This window comes from Podarcis filfolensis, assembly GCF_964270895.1.
Source record: "Podarcis filfolensis genome assembly, chromosome: 3".
NCBI classification, from domain to species: domain Eukaryota; kingdom Metazoa; phylum Chordata; class Lepidosauria; order Squamata; family Lacertidae; genus Podarcis; species Podarcis filfolensis.
In genome coordinates, this window is record NC_139606.1 from 99,626,150 (window position 1) to 99,643,384 (window position 17,235).

General features: G+C 43.6%; 1 protein-coding gene across 4 annotated transcripts in view; it reads right to left on the reverse strand.

Moving 5' to 3' along the window:
* Positions 1-511: 511 nt before the first annotated feature.
* Positions 512-17,235, reverse strand: part of LOC310760109 (uncharacterized protein) — a 33,626-nt gene continuing 16,902 nt past the window's right edge. Inside the window, exons 1-3 of one of the 4 annotated variants that reach the window (XM_083608055.1) lie at positions 4,522-4,670; positions 3,448-3,567; positions 512-695 (exon numbers count right to left, since the gene is read on the reverse strand). In XM_083608055.1, the coding sequence (XP_083464181.1) occupies positions 529-695; positions 3,448-3,567; positions 4,522-4,585 (351 nt within the window). In that variant the 5' untranslated portion in view covers positions 4,586-4,670 and the 3' untranslated portion in view covers positions 512-528. Of the gene's footprint in view, positions 696-3,447; positions 3,568-4,521; positions 4,671-17,235 lie in introns of those variants that run through there. The other 3 variants (XM_083608058.1, XM_083608057.1, XM_083608056.1) reach the window with 3 other exon arrangements.

A 17,235-nucleotide genomic window follows, 5' to 3' on the forward strand; every position in this document is an offset into this window, starting at 1 on the left:
TTGCTTCTCTGGTTACCAGAGCATGCTCAAAGTTCTCTCCATGCTGAAAGCTAGGGAGATCTGGCCTTCATGAAAACAGGTCTGGGCATGCTCAGAACAGACAGATGATTCTATCAGGGTTGTTGGGGCATCTCCTTGGAATGTCCTCTTGACAACAGGAGAGAGAGTGGGAAACTGCTCAAGTGGGGCTGGCAGTCCTTTTATAGAAATATGGGAGGGATATTATTATTATTATTATTATTATTATTATTATTATTATTATTTACAATTACTTCTGGGTTAGATATTAATTACTATAATTCATTTTAAACTAAAGTATCTCCCTTCAAAAATGCTTGAGCCTTGGCAAAGTTTACAAATTGAATAACCAGGTGACTACATTGTTCAAGAAACTGAAGGTTTCACTTCATCTTCAGATGCAGTCTCATAAAGAGTGTGTTTCACAAGTTCTACCTGTGGGATCTTTATGAAATCTGATTGGGAGAAAGAAAAAGCGGTCGAAAGGAAAGGGTCCATGCATGTTTAGGTTTATTGCCCATCTCCAATTATATTACAGTAGTCATGGTCGTCACAGCAGTTAATTTTGAAGGTCACCTTCTGTTCTGGAAATTCGTCTTCGATATCACAAAATGTACTAGTTACAGGTGGCTTACAGTTGAAACAGCAGTCTTGGTGTATTGCAACCAGCGTTCCTCCTAGAACGAGATCCAGAGAGAAAATAAGGAAAGAAAAGGTTTGACAAATTGCCCTTCTTGAATAGGTATCTCATAAACTAAAGTATCTTAAAGGCACAGCTCAAATGACTTTTTTCATATATTTCATATATTTTATTTCCTATATTTGTACTGATTCACATGATCATTTTGTATCGTCAGTATATGCAAATGGCTGGCTCATTAAAGGCTATATTGAACTTTTATTCTCAATAATAATGGAACTCACAGATGGCGAATACTCTTTATTATTTGTAAAAGGAATCTTTATATGAGTTCGTATTTTATTGTCCCTTTGGAGGCACACTGTATCTTTGTATTTTGGTCTTTCAGGCTGTGATGCTATATGGTTTAAAATTCTGATAATTTGTTTTGCTTGTTTACACTTTTTGTTGTTGTCAAGAAATCAATTAAAAATAAATAAATAAATAAAGTGGATGGTGGGTTGTCCTCCCCCCTTAAAACCAGCCAACATAAAATGTCTAAAATTTGCATGTCCTCATGAGATACACCTTGAGTAAGCTACTCGCATTCTCCTTCCTCCAGAGATGAGATAAGGGGAAAAGGGTCCACTGCTCAGAGAAGACTTTATTTTTTTATATATATAAATTTTTATTAATTTTTCAACACATATTAAAAGACAATACAAAACAATACATAGACAAACAAACATATAAACACATATAATTTCTTAACCTCTTTTTCTTAAACCTTGTTTCAACGACTTCCCCATACCTCCCTTTTCTGCATCCCTATTTTAAAGTTTCCCAGCAACCCCTAATTTCAATTACTTATAATTCACTTTCTTTAGTCCTTTTTCTCTTATCCAATTGTTTGTCACTGCAATTCTGTTTTACGTTACCCATGACATTTTAGCACTCATAAATTTTACAACAGTTCTTAAGATAAACTTTCAATTTCTTCCAGTCTTCTGCCACCGTCTCTTTCCCTTGGTCACGGATTCTGGCAGTCATCTCGGCCAGTCCCATATAGTCAATCACCTTCGTCTGCCACTCTTCCAGCGTGGGTAGTTCTTGTGTCTTCCAATACTTTGCTAAGAGAACTCTTGCTGCTATTGTAGCATACATAAAAAACGTCCTATCTTTCCTTGACACCAATTGGCCTACCATGCCCAGGAGGAAGGCCTCTGGTTTCTTGTGAAAAGTACACTTAAGTACCTTCTTAATTTCATTATAGATCATTTCCCAGAAGACCTTGATCCTTGGGCACGTCCACCAAAGGTGGCAGAAAGTACCTTCAGTTTCCTTACATTTCCAACATTTATTATTGGGCGTATGATAGATTTTTGCAAGCTTGACTGGGGTCATGTACCACCTATAAATCATTTTCATAATGTTCTCTCTTAAGGCATTACATGCCGTAAACTTTATACCGGTAGTCCATAACTGTTCCCAGTCAGCAAACATAATGTCATGACCAATGTCTTGTGCCCATTTAATCATAGCTGATTTAACCGTCTCATCCTGTGTATTCCATTTCAACAGCAAGTTATACATTCTTGACAGATTCTTAGTATTGGGTTCCAACAATTCTGTTTCTAGTTTTGATCTCTCCACCTGGAAGCCAATTTTCCTGTCCTGTTTGAAAACTTCATTTATCTGGTAATAATGAAGCCAGTCTCTTACTTTGGACTTCAATTTCTCATAACTCTGCAATTTCACTTTTCCCTCCTCATGTTCTATAATTTCCCAATATTTTGGCCATTTGGATTCCATATTAAGTTTTTTCACTTCCTTAGCTTCCATTGGTGACAACCACCTAGGGGTTTTGTTTTCCAACAAATCTTTATACCGAATCCAAACATTATATAATGCTTTCCTAACAATATGGTTTTTGAAACCTTGGTGGGTTTTAACCTTGTCATACCATATATATGCATGCCAGCCAAATCTGTTATTGAACCCTTCCAAATCCAAAATGTCTGTGTTTTCAAGAAGCAGCCAGTTTTTCAGCCAGCAAAAAGCCGCTGATTCATAATACAGTTTTAAGTCCGGCAGGGCAAACCCCCCTCTTTCTTTTGCATCAGTTAATATCTTAAATTTTATTCTGGTCTTTTTGCCCTGCCAGACAAATCTAGATATGTCTTTTTGCCACCTCTTGAAACAATCCATTTTATCCACAATCTGCAATGTTTGAAACAAAAACAACATTCTCGGCAAAACATTCATCTTAATAACAGCAATTCGGCCTAACAAGGAAAGTCTCAAATTTGACCATATTTCTAAATCTTTCTTAACTTCTGTCCAACATTTCTCATAATTACCTTTAAATAAACCACTGCTCAGAGAAGACTTTAACCCTGGCCCAAGACAAACATGCTGTACTTTGGACCAAGGCGTGCACCATGCAAGATCTTGTCTTTAGCTTGTCTTTATGTGGGAGGATCCTGTGCAGTTCTGCTGCTTTGCAAAAAGATTCCCTGCATGCAAGGAAGACATTCATGAAAGTGCAAAAAGCAACCATCCAGGCTCAAATCCTGCAAAGTGGGAGGATCTGAGACTGTGCTGTGCGGCTTCAATAGGAGGGAAGAAGGAGAGGCCTAACAGTGGGCTTCTGGGACTGTATTCCCCCCTCACCATCTTTTGAGAGAACACTAGTATTTTTGCTGCAAGAATTCCCTCTTTGTTTTATTAAAACAAAAGAAGAGAAAGTTTGGGGAGATGAGTTCCAACAGTTTGGGTATCTGCAGTTGGAGCTCCGGAATATAGCTTACCTCTAAACTCCTGCACAGTATAGCAGGCATGTGGTCCAGACGGCACTTCACAGACAGTTGGTTCAATAGCCACACTGGTTACAACATTGGTTTTGCCTTTCGTACATAACAAAGCATCTGCTTGGGAAGACAAAATGTACATGATCAAATCTCTTGCCAACCCAAATCTCAGGTAAGAAAGGACCAGACAACCTTAGCTGACAAATTTTGTTACAATACTTCATTTATACAGCAGAAAAGAAACCCTGAGGCTAGAGGTCATCCAGGTGAAATGTCACCCATTTTCATTATCCCTGGGTTTTCCCTTCTGGCTGAGTCATTTTCATGCCATTGCATAAATAATTTAGCTTTTGTGAGGAAGTAGAAACTCATCTTGACTGAAGTCTGTGGAACAAAGGACCAAGAGCATTGTTCTTCAAGTATGGTTCCTTAAATGTTGTTGGAGTGCAGCTCCCATTATCCCTGGACCCTGACCATTGGCTAAGCTGACTAGGGAGGATGAGAGGATGTTATCCACCCAACAACATCTGCTGACCCAAGTTTGAAGAACACTAGACTACAGAAGGAAGGTCCTGTTCAGACATAACAGGGAAGTTTAAGTTGTGAGGTCGAGTGGGCTGACAGACAAGAAGAGGAATGTTGTTAAGGAACACTAAGGAACAAAGAGGTTGAGTGACCAGAGGAAGTGATCAGAATGGAGAGAGGTCTTGGACATGGGCCATGAGCAATGAGCAGTGTCAAGCAACAGGTTGCATCTGAGGCAGAAATCCTTGCACTAACAGCTGGCTTTGTTGGAACCTACCTTATAAATTACTTTTGCCTGTACTGTGCCACTGAATTTCAGCAGAGATTTTTTTACACACAGCTGGATTGGATTGAATATTTGGCTAAATTTCCCTCATGTTTTTCTACAACACACAAATACGACGCCTAAATTGGCCCAGCCATTTTTGCGTGTGGAACAACCAGTCTTCTCCATTTTTTAAAATGAGATTCCCTTCTTTGCCAGGTCTTTGCTTAGGAATTGCTTTCTGTGTGAAAATCCTTCTCCGATCCCTTGTCAATGGACCTTACCTCCAGATGTGAGGAGAAGAAAGGCAGAGATTGCAAGGAGCAGGATGTGATTCTTTGGGGCCATCTTGGAATCAAGAGGGTTCTGTGGTCACAGCACAGCTCAAGTCACACTGGCTTTCAGCAAACTGGAGAAGAGCCTTCCTTTTATCCCCATGAAGAGACATCTCCAAAAGAATCCAAGAGAACATCATGTCCCCTGAAGAGGATCAAAGAGACTGCAGTGTGGTCCTATCAGCCCACTTGTGGACAAAATAAGAAGCTGTAATAGATACAACCCCACAATTATAAGTGCATTTATGTGTATATAATTAACTATGAATCCTATTTTTAAAATTAATTTGAATGAGTTACAGCATTTCATATTTGCTCCAGATCCTGATCCAGAACTGTTCCTACTAAAGTTTATAAATAATGCCCACACATAAAAACATTCCCCACTCCAATGCTATCTTGCAACTGAATGTAATTGTGTGCCAAGACCCCAAGGCTTCCTCCTTATGTTGAATAATAACAGATGGACACCATATATGGGCAAAATTTAGGCCACAACTTTATTGGTTAGCCAATGTGAGCAGTATTGGCTTAGGGATTGGAATTGAACCAACTATATCTAACTCCTGCCTGCAGGAAGTCTCACGAGGGCTATCCACCAGCAGGGGGAGCCCTGCTGATGCACATCAACTAGGAGCTCCTCCAGGGTCACCAGAGGCTTCAGACAGGAACCACGACCCCTGGATTCCTTTAATGGAATACCCTTTAGAATGGGAGGGCAGGTGATGGCCATACCTCCCCTCCCCCAAACCAGGTTTACCAATGCCTAATGTCACTCAAGCTGGTAAGGCTCACCGCCTATACCCTCACACCCTCAACCAACCTCTAATGCCCTCAAGGACTATGGCCAACCAAACATCATTTCCCCAATTGGAAAGATGTACACCATCAACATGGAACAAGGCCTCTTTGCTGAACATAATGGTGGGGTATGCAATCTCCCGACCCTTCAGCTCTTCCACCTTCCGTGTCACCACTCAGTTCACGAGTTTCCTGCCCTATTTAGTGGCGACTGGACAAAAACTGCAATGCCACAGGAGCATTTGTCCTAATTAGTGTTATGTTTGGAAATGCTGTTGTCAACTCATCAAAGTCCCTTTTATTGCTCCAAGTCAAGTCCAAGCCTTTCCTGAAGACCAAGTTATACTCTCCCAGCTGCACAATCAAAGCAATTGGGAGGGACGAGCGAGCTATCCCGGCATTCATGACCAGCAGAAACTCTTCCCATCGCATTCCACGCCTCGATATCCAGGAAACTCGGATGTTATAAGGCAATTGCCAGACTGCACCCCAAGCCACTGTCAACAGCACACACTTGGGCCCAGTGGACAATGCTGTGACCCACCATCCACATATGAACACCAATAGCCCCTGAAAATAAAACAATGACAACGCAGGATTAGAAGTGATGAAGTCTGGTTACAAATTATGGCGAATATAGCCTTTGTAAGCATCCAATCTCTAACGACCCATGTCTTTGATTTTGTCAGTAGGCAGGCCTCAATGAGCAGCCATTGTGGAAGCTCCTATCCTGAAAGAATGAGCAGTATATTCCCTGACCGGGAGGCCACAGGATGCCATGGCCTTATACATCACCCGTGTGAACTGATGGTGGGCGAGGTGGGTACCATCTTGATGTATCAGGAATACACCCGAACCAGGGGGCCTAAGGTAAATGTATTTCCTGGTGTCTTTAACAGGACAGGGACCTTATGTTCTGATGCTGTGAACTGGATAAGGGCACCTTTCCCCATTTGGTTGGCTTTTGATTGATGGATGCAGACCACCAACTCTGAACTAGATAAATTTACGTCTTCCAAATGCAGCCCCCTAGAGGAGCATCCCGGATCACCCTCGTTAACAACTTCACTCACTCTTAGGGAGCCAAAGAGGGTAACAGAGAAAGCAGCAGAGAACAAGCGAGAATCATATTTTGACCAATAAATTACTCTTACTTTTTAAAGTATTTGACAAAATAGGTTGAACGTGATAGGCCTTCAACCCTCACCGCTTGGTGGCTGCAACCTGCGCCATCCCTCAATCACCCTGTGGACTACAAATTCAGCACAGGGGTCCGTAAAATAAATGGATTTACTGAAGAAGGAAATAGCGGCTGACTGAATATTTAAAGTCTTAGCTGCGTGCCCCAAGTTATGCAGGTGTACAAAGTATTGAAGCACTTGATCTGTGGTGGGAGGCTGACTTTGCCCAACGTGAGGCTTAATATTAATTAACAAAGCCCTGAACAACTTAGGTCCAAGGTACCTTATGGACTGCCTGAACCCTTGTATCCCAGCTTGATCACTGAGACTATCTACAGGATAGTCAGGAGGTCCTACACACGAGTAGGAGCCTGGCAGAGACACATGCTCAACTGGCATGTTGTTACGAAAAAGGAGCAATGCTGCTGAGTGCTCCAGATGGCTGGAAAGCCAAACAGGATGTTTATGTTATGGGACTGTACCGTGGGAACCAGGGACAGTCTATTATGTGCTCTGAGCACCGGATGTTAGCTCAGAGTGTCACATGACCCTGTACTGGAAGTACATGGGTGGAGTTATTTTCTCTCTGCAGCTGGGTATCAGAGAGTGCAGACATGTTGTTCTCTGCACTGAGGAAAGACAGAAATAAAGGCATGTAAATACATTTCTGTCTGTCTCTTTCCCCTCCCTGGGGATGGCAGGGAGTGAGGGAGGAGGAGTGGCTGTGTTCTTCTTTCACGTTTGAAGAAGGATCGGCCGATAAAGACCTCGCCTTGTCTTGCCGGGAGTCGCTGACGGGGGAGGCCAACAAGAAATCAAGCCGGGCACCTGGATAGAGTGCCAAATTCCTCTGACTGACAAGGCTTGATTCAACATATGGTAGCAGAGCTGCTGGTTATCTGATCCATGGGAATCAGCATGAGAGGTGAGAGGTTGATGGATCGTGTGCCATCCTCTGCACCAAGGAAAGAAGATAACGTCTGCAATTGCAGCCAGAAGCTGAACAGACGGCTGGCACCAAGAGGGGGTGTTTTCCAAGCAACGGAGCCCCAAGAAGGTATGCTGAATATCGGGCTAAAAGTGTGAATGCAGATTGATTTATTCTCTGGTTCACGAGAGCTGCGTTTGGAAAAAACAGCTCTGAGAGTGAAGGCTTGCATACCACAGATTTTTGTGGTCAGATAACGAAGAGGTATGCACAGTTGCTAAGCAACGACGGTCAGTCGGCAGTGGAAAACTACTGACACCTGGGGCTGGCTCAGTCAGAGCCGGGAAAGCGAAAGTTGTTTTGACTGTGAGACTGTGGAGATTGCCTGCCTGCCTGAGTGAGAGGCAGAAAAACAGCTCAAAAAGGAGCTTTTGGATTTTAACTAGCTCGAGGGTGAAGAGCTGAGACTTGGATTCAAAATGGATCCCAAGAAGGGGGGAGCCTTGCCTTACCCGCCTCCCCTGACTAATGACAATTATTCATCTTGGTCTGTAAAGATGAAGGCCCTGCTGCAGAATCAGAGGATTTTTGGGGTGATTGAGAACCCCATCCCTCAAGCACCAACCAGAGGTTGGGAATCGCAGAATGTGAAGGCCAGGACGGCTATAATTCTGTGTGTCTCGGATGATCAACTTGTGCATATTCAGGATTTGGAATATGCGCGTGAGATTTGGGAAACGCTGCGTAGAACACACCAGAGAGATGCTGGCTCTTCAGCGTTGTTGTATTTTGAGAAGCTGACCAATCTGAGGCTTGCGCCTGATGGAGATGTTCAAGCGCACCTGACGGAAATGAAATATCTGCGCCAACAGATGGTGGAACGCAATTTCCGTCTGCAGGAGGAAGTGTTTTGCTTCATGATGATTAACAGCTTAAATCGGACTTACAAAACCGTTGCCAGTCAGCTGGGTTCCCTCCCCGCGAACGATTTGACCGCGGAAAGGGTGTGTGCCGTTGTTTTGAATGAACACGACAGGCTTGCTGCACTGGAGGTGAAGGACAGGGGGAGGGAAGAACGGAGTTCTAATTCCCCCACTGATGTTGCTACTGGAGAGGATGCTGTAGCTTTGAACGTTGTCCGATGCTACAATTGCGGACAGACTGGGCATCTTCAGCGGAACTGCAAGAAGCCACGCCAGCCGAAAGGAGCGAAGGACCGCTCAGCAAAGCCTGAGGCAGCAGGCAAAGGTCATACCAAGCCTATGGTGGAACCTGCAAGGGCTTTGATGGCGAAAGGAACCACGCCAGATGTTGGGAACGCGTTTATTATCGACACTGCAGCGACGGTTCATATGTCCCCACACAGAGGACTCTTTTCGACGTTTAAGAAGCAAAGCTTCGCTGTGGAACACGCCAACGGTCAGAAGCTGGAGGCGACTGGGGTTGGATCTGTGTATCTTAAGAGTCTGAACTTGACAATACACAATGTTTACTTGGTTCCTGAACTGAAGTTCAATCTGCTGAGTGTTTCGCAGATTGCAAAGAAAGGACTGAAACTGTCCTATGATGATAAGAGCTGCGAGATCTTCAAAGATGGAGAGTTATATCTTTCTGCCAGACAGAAAGGTGGACTGTATTTGTTGGACTTTAAGCAAAGTGATTACATGGAATGTAATTCTGAGTCTAACATGATTTCTCTTGCAGGTGTGACCAAAACGAGCGCCAAGAAGGTGGCCAGGGTCGACAGAGCGTTTCAGCGGGTGTATGCTGATGTGATTGGTCCTCTAGAACCATCTAGAGGCAATGCAAGATTTTATCTTGTGTGTGTGGATCATTTCTCTAACTTTGTCTGGGTTTATGTGTTAAAGAAGCCACAGGAAGCCTTAGAAAGGTTTCAGGAGTTTTGTGACAAAGTTAAAGATATGCATGATGCTAACATTGATTGTCTTTTGACAGATGAGAAGCAGATTTTTCTTTTACAGGATTTCCAGAGGTTCCTGCAGAAGAAGGGGATCAGACACAAGATTGCTGTTTCAGCGGAAGCGTGGAACAGGGGTGTCTGTGTAAAAGTGAACAAAGAATTGCAAAAGGGGATGAATGCGCAATTGCTTAGTTCACATCTGCCACATGAGTTCTGGGCGGAGTCACTCATGTCGTTTTGTCATGCGTGGGTGAGAAAGGTTTCAAGAGAGTTGGGAAGTTCTCCTTTTGAGAAACTGTTCCAGAGAAAACCTTCTGTTGTCCATTTCAAGGTTTTTGGGTCTCATGTGAGGACAGAAGCTCCAGGTGGAGTAAAGAATGCCAGAGGCATTTTTGTGGGATATGAAAAGGGTCTCTACAGAGTAATTTTGTCTGAATCTGGTCAGGTGATTCTTACAAAATTTCTAGAGAGTGCTCCTGAAAAGGAGACAGTCATAGTGCACACATTTCCCACAGAGGACGATTCAGATGATGATGATGATTTCACAGATTACAGTGGTACTGAGAGTGACAGTGATAGCTCAGAGAGCTCTGTTATCACAGTCATTGAGAGGAAATCTCACACAATGGATAGACCTTCACAGGTGAAGGATGAACCACTGTTTACTGTTGGAACTGGTTCTCCTAAGAGTCCTGAGGCTGAACCAGTGAGCAGAGAGGATCAGCACCTCTTGCGCAGGTCTGAGAGAGTCACAAAGGGTGAACCACCCAAAAGGTACTCAGAAGAGTATGCTAATTTAGCTGTTGCATGTGTTGCTGTTGTACACAACCGAGGACAGGTTGGAGCTGTGTCTAAGTCAGAGACAAAGACACAACAGAGAGTTGCTAGCCAAGGGAATGCAGATGCACTCATTCCTTGGAAGCCAGACAACCAGAGAGGTACACTGGGGAAACCAGTGGCGGGGAGTTCCAAGGGTGGAACTGAAACAACAGGGGAGTGTTATGTGTATAACAACTGTTTGTTTTCTTCTCTGGATCACGCTATGCATGCCGCAACACGCATTGATTCTTTTGGGGGAGGTTGTTACGAAAAAGGAGCAATGCTGCTGAGTGCTCCAGATGGCTGGAAAGCCAAACAGGATGTTTATGTTATGGGACTGTACCGTGGGAACCAGGGACAGTCTATTATGTGCTCTGAGCACCGGATGTTAGCTCAGAGTGTCACATGACCCTGTACTGGAAGTACATGGGTGGAGTTATTTTCTCTCTGCAGCTGGGTATCAGAGAGTGCAGACATGTTGTTCTCTGCACTGAGGAAAGACAGAAATAAAGGCATGTAAATACATTTCTGTCTGTCTCTTTCCCCTCCCTGGGGATGGCAGGGAGTGAGGGAGGAGGAGTGGCTGTGTTCTTCTTTCACGTTTGAAGAAGGATCGGCCGATAAAGACCTTGCCTTGTCTTGCCGGGAGTCGCTGACGGGGGAGGCCAACAAGAAATCAAGCCGGGCACCTGGATAGAGTGCCAAATTCCTCTGACTGACAAGGCTTGATTCAACAGTTCTCTCCCTCATGGTTCAGGAGATTCAAAAGCTTTCTTCAGCACGAACATCACAGTGACTGATACCTAAGAGGCATCAGCACACTTCAGGATCAGCAGAGCATAGGCAGTCAGCATACAGACACAGCAGCACAGCATTTTGGCTAAACTATGTTTATTTACATATACACACTCAGAGCATCGTAACTCAGCTCCTTCCTCTTCAGCATCAGACAGCAAAGAGAAAGAACAAAGGACAAGCGTCCTACATCATGAAAACACAGTAATGCAAACATCCTGTCTCCGTCACTTCCCACAATGTGGAATGAAAACATACACCGTCATGTGATAAAAACAACCCCATGACTGCAATACAGGAAGAGAATCCTAACACATTGATCATTCCTTGAGTTTGCAAGCTTCATTTGGCAGCAAGAAGAAACCTAGCCCTTATTGCCATCGGCTCAGTCTTGTGGAATACTTTGCAAATTGTCACTTGCTGATCCAGTGTGTTTTTGCAGTTAAACTAGGACAAGTAGTTTGAGAGACAGAGAGATTTATACATCTTCAGATGACATGCTCTCTGAAGAACTCTACTTCCAGAGTTCCTTGTGCAAGTGCAGAGATAAGAGGAAGAGGAAGAGGAAGGAGAAAGTACCATAACAATTAGGGACTGTGGATGCTGTTGAAATACAATTACAGACGCAAGATCTACCCACTCTGGAAGAATGGCAAACAAAGTTGATTGACTTTATGGGATTGGCAGAAATGACTGGCAGAATCCGTGACCAGGGAGAAGAGTCGGCAGAAGAAGAATGGAAGAAGTTCAAGGACTATCTACAAAAATATTGCAATATTAATGAATGTTGAATGATGCAGGATTGAAATTAATTGGTTTCTAGCTGTAATGGTAATAAGATTATGAAAAAATGGTCCCTTTTTTCTTGGTAAACAATCAAGAGCATAAGATATAAAAATATAAGAGGATGGTTAGAAAATAAGGGGTTTAATTGTAATGCTGGGAGATAAGGATTTGCTGGATAAACAATTTGAACTGGAATACAAGAAGGGGAGGTATGAGGAGGTCAGTGAAAGATGTTATTGAAAAATAAGTTTTGAATGTTATGTTTTTTATTATTTTTTCTTTTTAATTTTTTCTTTTTATTGTTTGTAAAAAATGGAAAATGCTAATAAAATATCTTATAAAAAAAATGAAATACAATTACAGTGGTAAGGTAAAGGTAAGGTAAAGGGACCCCTGACCATTAGGTCCAGTCGTAGCCGACTCTGGGGTTGCGGTGCTCATCTCGCTTTATTGGCCGAGGGAGCCGGCGTACACCAGAGCAGCACACGGAAATGCCGTTTACCTTCCCGCCGGAGCGGTACCTATTTATCTACTTGCACTTTGACGTGCTTTCGTACTGCTAGGTTGGCAGGAGCAGGGACCGAGCAATGGGAGCTCACCCCGTCGCGGGGATTCGAACCACCGACCTTCTGATCGGCAAGTCCTAATTGCCGCGTCCCAATTACAGTGGTACCTCTGGTTACATACTTAATTCGTTCCGGAGGTCCGTTCTTAACCTGAAACTGTTCTTAACTTGAAGCACCACTTTAGCTAATGGGGCCTCCAGCTGCCACCGTGCCGCTGCTGCGCGATTTCTGTTCTCATCCTGAAGCAAAGTTCTTAACCTGAGGTAATATTTCTGGGTTAGCGGAGTCTATAACCTGAAGCATATGTAACCTGAAGCGTATGTAACCCGGGGTACCACTGTACTGCTAGCACTGCTCTCCTCTACCCATGTGCCTCTAATATCTTCCCCAAATCTGTTGTGGAGGGTTGGTGGGGGGATGCAGAACACATTGGGCAGCAGCACAGAAAAAGGAGAAAAGTGTTGTTGCACAGGTGCAAATCCTTGCACTAGTGGGATGACTGCATTGGATCCTATTCAATGATTTACTGAATTGTGACCTCTTCACACATTATGCCTGCTTTTGTGCACACATCTGCATTGGATTAAAATAAATATTTGGATATGATATTTAAAAGCCCCTTTTCATTTTTCTCGAACAACTACTCTTCGTTGTTATCGGTCACATGATTCTTTTGCCAGCCCGGTTAAGTTCTTGTAAAATGAATCTCTTAGTAATTGCTTGTCACTCCTGAGTGCAAAATCTTCTTCCACCCCTCTTCCCCCGGTGTGAGGAGGAGGAAGGTACAGATTGCAAAGATCAGGATCTGTTCCTTCAGGGCTAGTTCAGAATAAGGAAGTTTCTGTGGGTTAATGTGGGTCACTCTGGCCTTCAGCACACTGGAACAGATGCTTCCTCTTATCTCCACGATGACATGTCTCAAAAAGAACCAAACAGGATATCATGTTCCCTTAAGAGGATTAAACACAAAGTAGAGTGGGCCAAGAAACCATAAGCAGCCGACTCATGGACAAAATAAGCATCACCATTGGATTTGTTGTTGTTGTTGGCATGCATGATTCTTGAGAGACAATGGAGTGCGCCCCTGGGGGTGAAGTCAAACCTCTGTGTTAGCACCAAAGTGACCTCTTTTGGGGGCAAGCCTGGGCAGTATGTATGGAGGTCCTGGGGTTCCCAGATGATAAGACCCCCTCCTTTCAGTTTCACTGATGGGTCCAAAGAAAAGCAGTGCAAAACAATTGGCACCAGCATGGCTGCAGGAGTTGCTGGAAGGAGGCATACAAGACTCCATCTTAGGGACTGCACTCTGGATTAGTGTAAGGTTTACTCCCTAGCCTTTTCTTCTCCCCACAATATCTTACAAAGCAGCAGAGTTTAGGATAAGAGTTTTCCTTCTTTTTGATGGACTACTTTTCTAGGTTGATGAGCCCCATCTATCTCTCACTTCCCTCTACAGTAAGAGCAAAACCACCTTCTTGACTGTTGGATCATCTCTTGATCTCGTCTGTATAGTTAGAATTTTGCTTCTAAAACATAATTCCAACCTATACTTCCAAATAAAGCAATAGCTTGAATTTTTTTTGGTGCATGGAAGCATACAGATAAGTCCCGACTGACTTAATTTGACTGCAGTCCGTGCTTCCTTCACTTTTACAATCATAATTTCTCCAATTTTGTTGTTTAGTCGTTTAGTCATGCCCGACTCTTCATGACCCCATGGACCAGAGCATGCCAGGCACTCCTGTCTTCCACTGCCTCCCGCAGCTTGGTCAGACATTTCTCCAATACCCTTATGTAATGAAGATCTGCTTCCCATTGCAAAGAAGGTGTAGAAGGGCTGAAAAAGGGTGAGTCCTTATTATCTCCCCCCCTAGAACATCTCTCTCTCTCTCTCTCTCTCTCTCTCTCTCTGTGTGTGTGTGTGTGTGTGTGTGTATGTGTTACAAGGAAAATTTGGATCACAGTAGTCTAGATTATGCACTGAATTGATCCAGTTAAGGCTGATTGAGGCTTTGATCGGAGTGGGTTGAGGCAAAGCCTGGTCCGGCCCATCCGGAGTGAAGCAAGGTTGTCAGAGGGTGAAGGGCTGCATCTTGTCTCAGCCACCTCCTGGTCTTCTACAATGATGCATCTTCTGCAGGACAGTAAGGCTTACACCATTTGGGATGACAATGACAAGATGCCATCTCAGACTGGTCTCAGCACCACTCCTTTATGCTCATTGCTCCCAGCCTGTTCATCCTCGCTGCCACTCACATCAGCACATTTACTGCAGCTCTGACTCCTGTTGTAGGGTGTGGGAAGGAAGCCAGGCAAGGTGTTGGTGGCAGGAGTGCAGTCTGGCAGGGACCACAACCCCAGTATTTTCCTCCTTGGACACAAAGTCCACAGCCCACTGCAACTCCATCTTTCCCCCTGAACTGACCATATGTTTAAAACCCTGATTAACATTAGGGCTGCTCCCTGATTCATTTTGGGACATAAATCCAGGTCATGTTGGGTCAGCCATGGATTACCCCAGGTCAGATCAGGCCATGCACAGCCCTAGATAATGACTTTGTCTCCATTCCACCCAGTGCTTTCCCCCCAGGGGGTACTCAAGGGTACACAGTACCAGCACCTCTTTGTTGTTGTTAATAAGTGTGGCACTTACTGTAACAACATCATGGCGAGTACCAGCACCTATTTTTCTAGGAAAAGAGCACTGATCCCACCTATCCTGCAAAGAGTTGCAATGAATTACAATGACTGACATATGAAGGGGAACTTAATTGATTCCCTCTGTCCAGGGCCCCAAAGAACCAGTGATTCTGTATCCAATGAGTAGAGAGATTGCAACAAAGAAGACAACCTGTAGTTTTTATCCTACAAGTCCCAATTCACAAAAATAATTGCAAAATGATTAAGTAGAAATAAGCATTTATTATAGAGAGAGACTGTGTCCACTTTCTAAACAGAAAGAGCTCATTAAATTAGGAAACACTGTGCTACCAGTTGCTTCTCTTGCTACCAGAGCACGCTCAAAGTTCTCTCTATGCTGAAAGCTAGGGAGATCTGGCCTTCATGAAAACAGGTCTGGGCATGCTCAGAACAGACAGATGATTCTATCAGGGTTGTTGGGGCATCTCCTTGGAATGTCCTCTTGACAACAAGAGAGAGAGAGAGAGAGAGAGAGAGAGAGAGAGAGAGAGAGACTGCTCAAATGGGGTTGAAAAGTTAGCAGTCCTCTTAGAGAAACATGGAAGGGATAATTAATAATAATAATAATAATAATAATAATAATAATAATATTGCAATACTTTTGGATTAGGACTGGCAGCAGCATTTTCCTCCCTTCCTCTACCTTCAAGATATCTGGAGCTTAAATTATAGGAGCACAAACACACTTTCTCTGTTCTAGTGAAGGGTCTTGGCCAGTAACTGATTGTTGAGAATATTTTCAACATCTATCTAAACTTTAGCCTCAATTCCTCACCCCTTTTTGGTAATGGAGATGCAGCTTAGGCCCCGGTAAAGTGTAACACCCCACCTCACTGTGAAGTGCTTGGGCCCTGGCAAATTTTAGAGATAACATTGAATTATGGGTAAAAAGGAATTGTTTTTACAGTAACTGGGTGTAATTTAGACACTGCATAAGGATTACTCCTGAACGAGAAACTAATGACAAATACTATTGGCAAAGTTTAGTGACTGAATGACCAGGTGACCACATTGTTCAAGAGACTGAGGGTTTTACTCCATTTTCAGAGGCAGTCTCCTTTTATCTCGATAATGACACATCTCAAAAAGAACCAAACAGGATATCATGTTCCCTTAAGAGGATCAAACACAAAGCAGGGTGGGCCAAGAAACCACAACCAACCCACTAATGGACAAAATAAGCAGCACCATTGGATTTGTTGTTGTTGTTGTTGCTGGCATCCGTGTTTCTCAAGAGACAATGGAGTGCGCCCCTGGGGGTGAAGTCACACCTTTGTGTTAGCACCGAAGTGACCTGTTTTGGGGGGCAAGCCTGGGCAGTGTGTATGGAGGTCCTGGAGGACAAGACCCCCCTCTCAGCTTCACTTACGAGGTCCAAATGAAAGCAGAACAATACATTTGGCATAAGTATGGCTGCAGGAGTTGCTGGAAGGAGGCATACGCCATCCAATCGTCTTAGGGACTGCACTCTGGATTTGTTTATGCCTTAGCCTTTTCTTCTTCCCACAATATCTCACAAGGCAGCAGAGTTTACGATAAGAGTTTGCTGCATGGAAGCATACAGATTTGTCCCAAATGACTTAATTTGGCTGCAATCGGTGCTTCCTTCACCTTTACAATCATCATTTCTCCAATAAACTCATGTAATGAAAACCTGCTTCCCATTGCAACGAAGGTGTGGAAGGGCTGAAAAAGAAAGAGTGAGTCATTGTTATCTTCCCCCTAGAATCTCCCTCCCCCCCTCTTTCTCTGCCTGTGTGTGTGTGTGTGCGTTACAAGGAACATAAAATTTGGATCACAGTAGTCCAGATTATGAACTGAATTGCTCATGTACAGGACAATAATTATGATTGGACCAAGAGATTGTAATGCTAATGACTCTGAAACTAAGAGAGTATTGGATTCGGCACTGAATTTTCCTGGATTGGATTCAACTTCCATATGAAAGTGATGTTTTTTTAAGGTCATGTAGATGAATGCAATTAAGCAAGCATTGTCCTCATTCTAAACAGGAGCACACATTTTATCCTCCACAACTTCATTTCAGACATAAGGACTTTGTGAAGAGTGGAGGTGCTTGCTTCTCACTGCTGATCTGTGGGTCAAGGGTGGTATACAGATTATAATAACAGCAGCAGCAGCAGCAGCAGCATGAACCCAACCTGC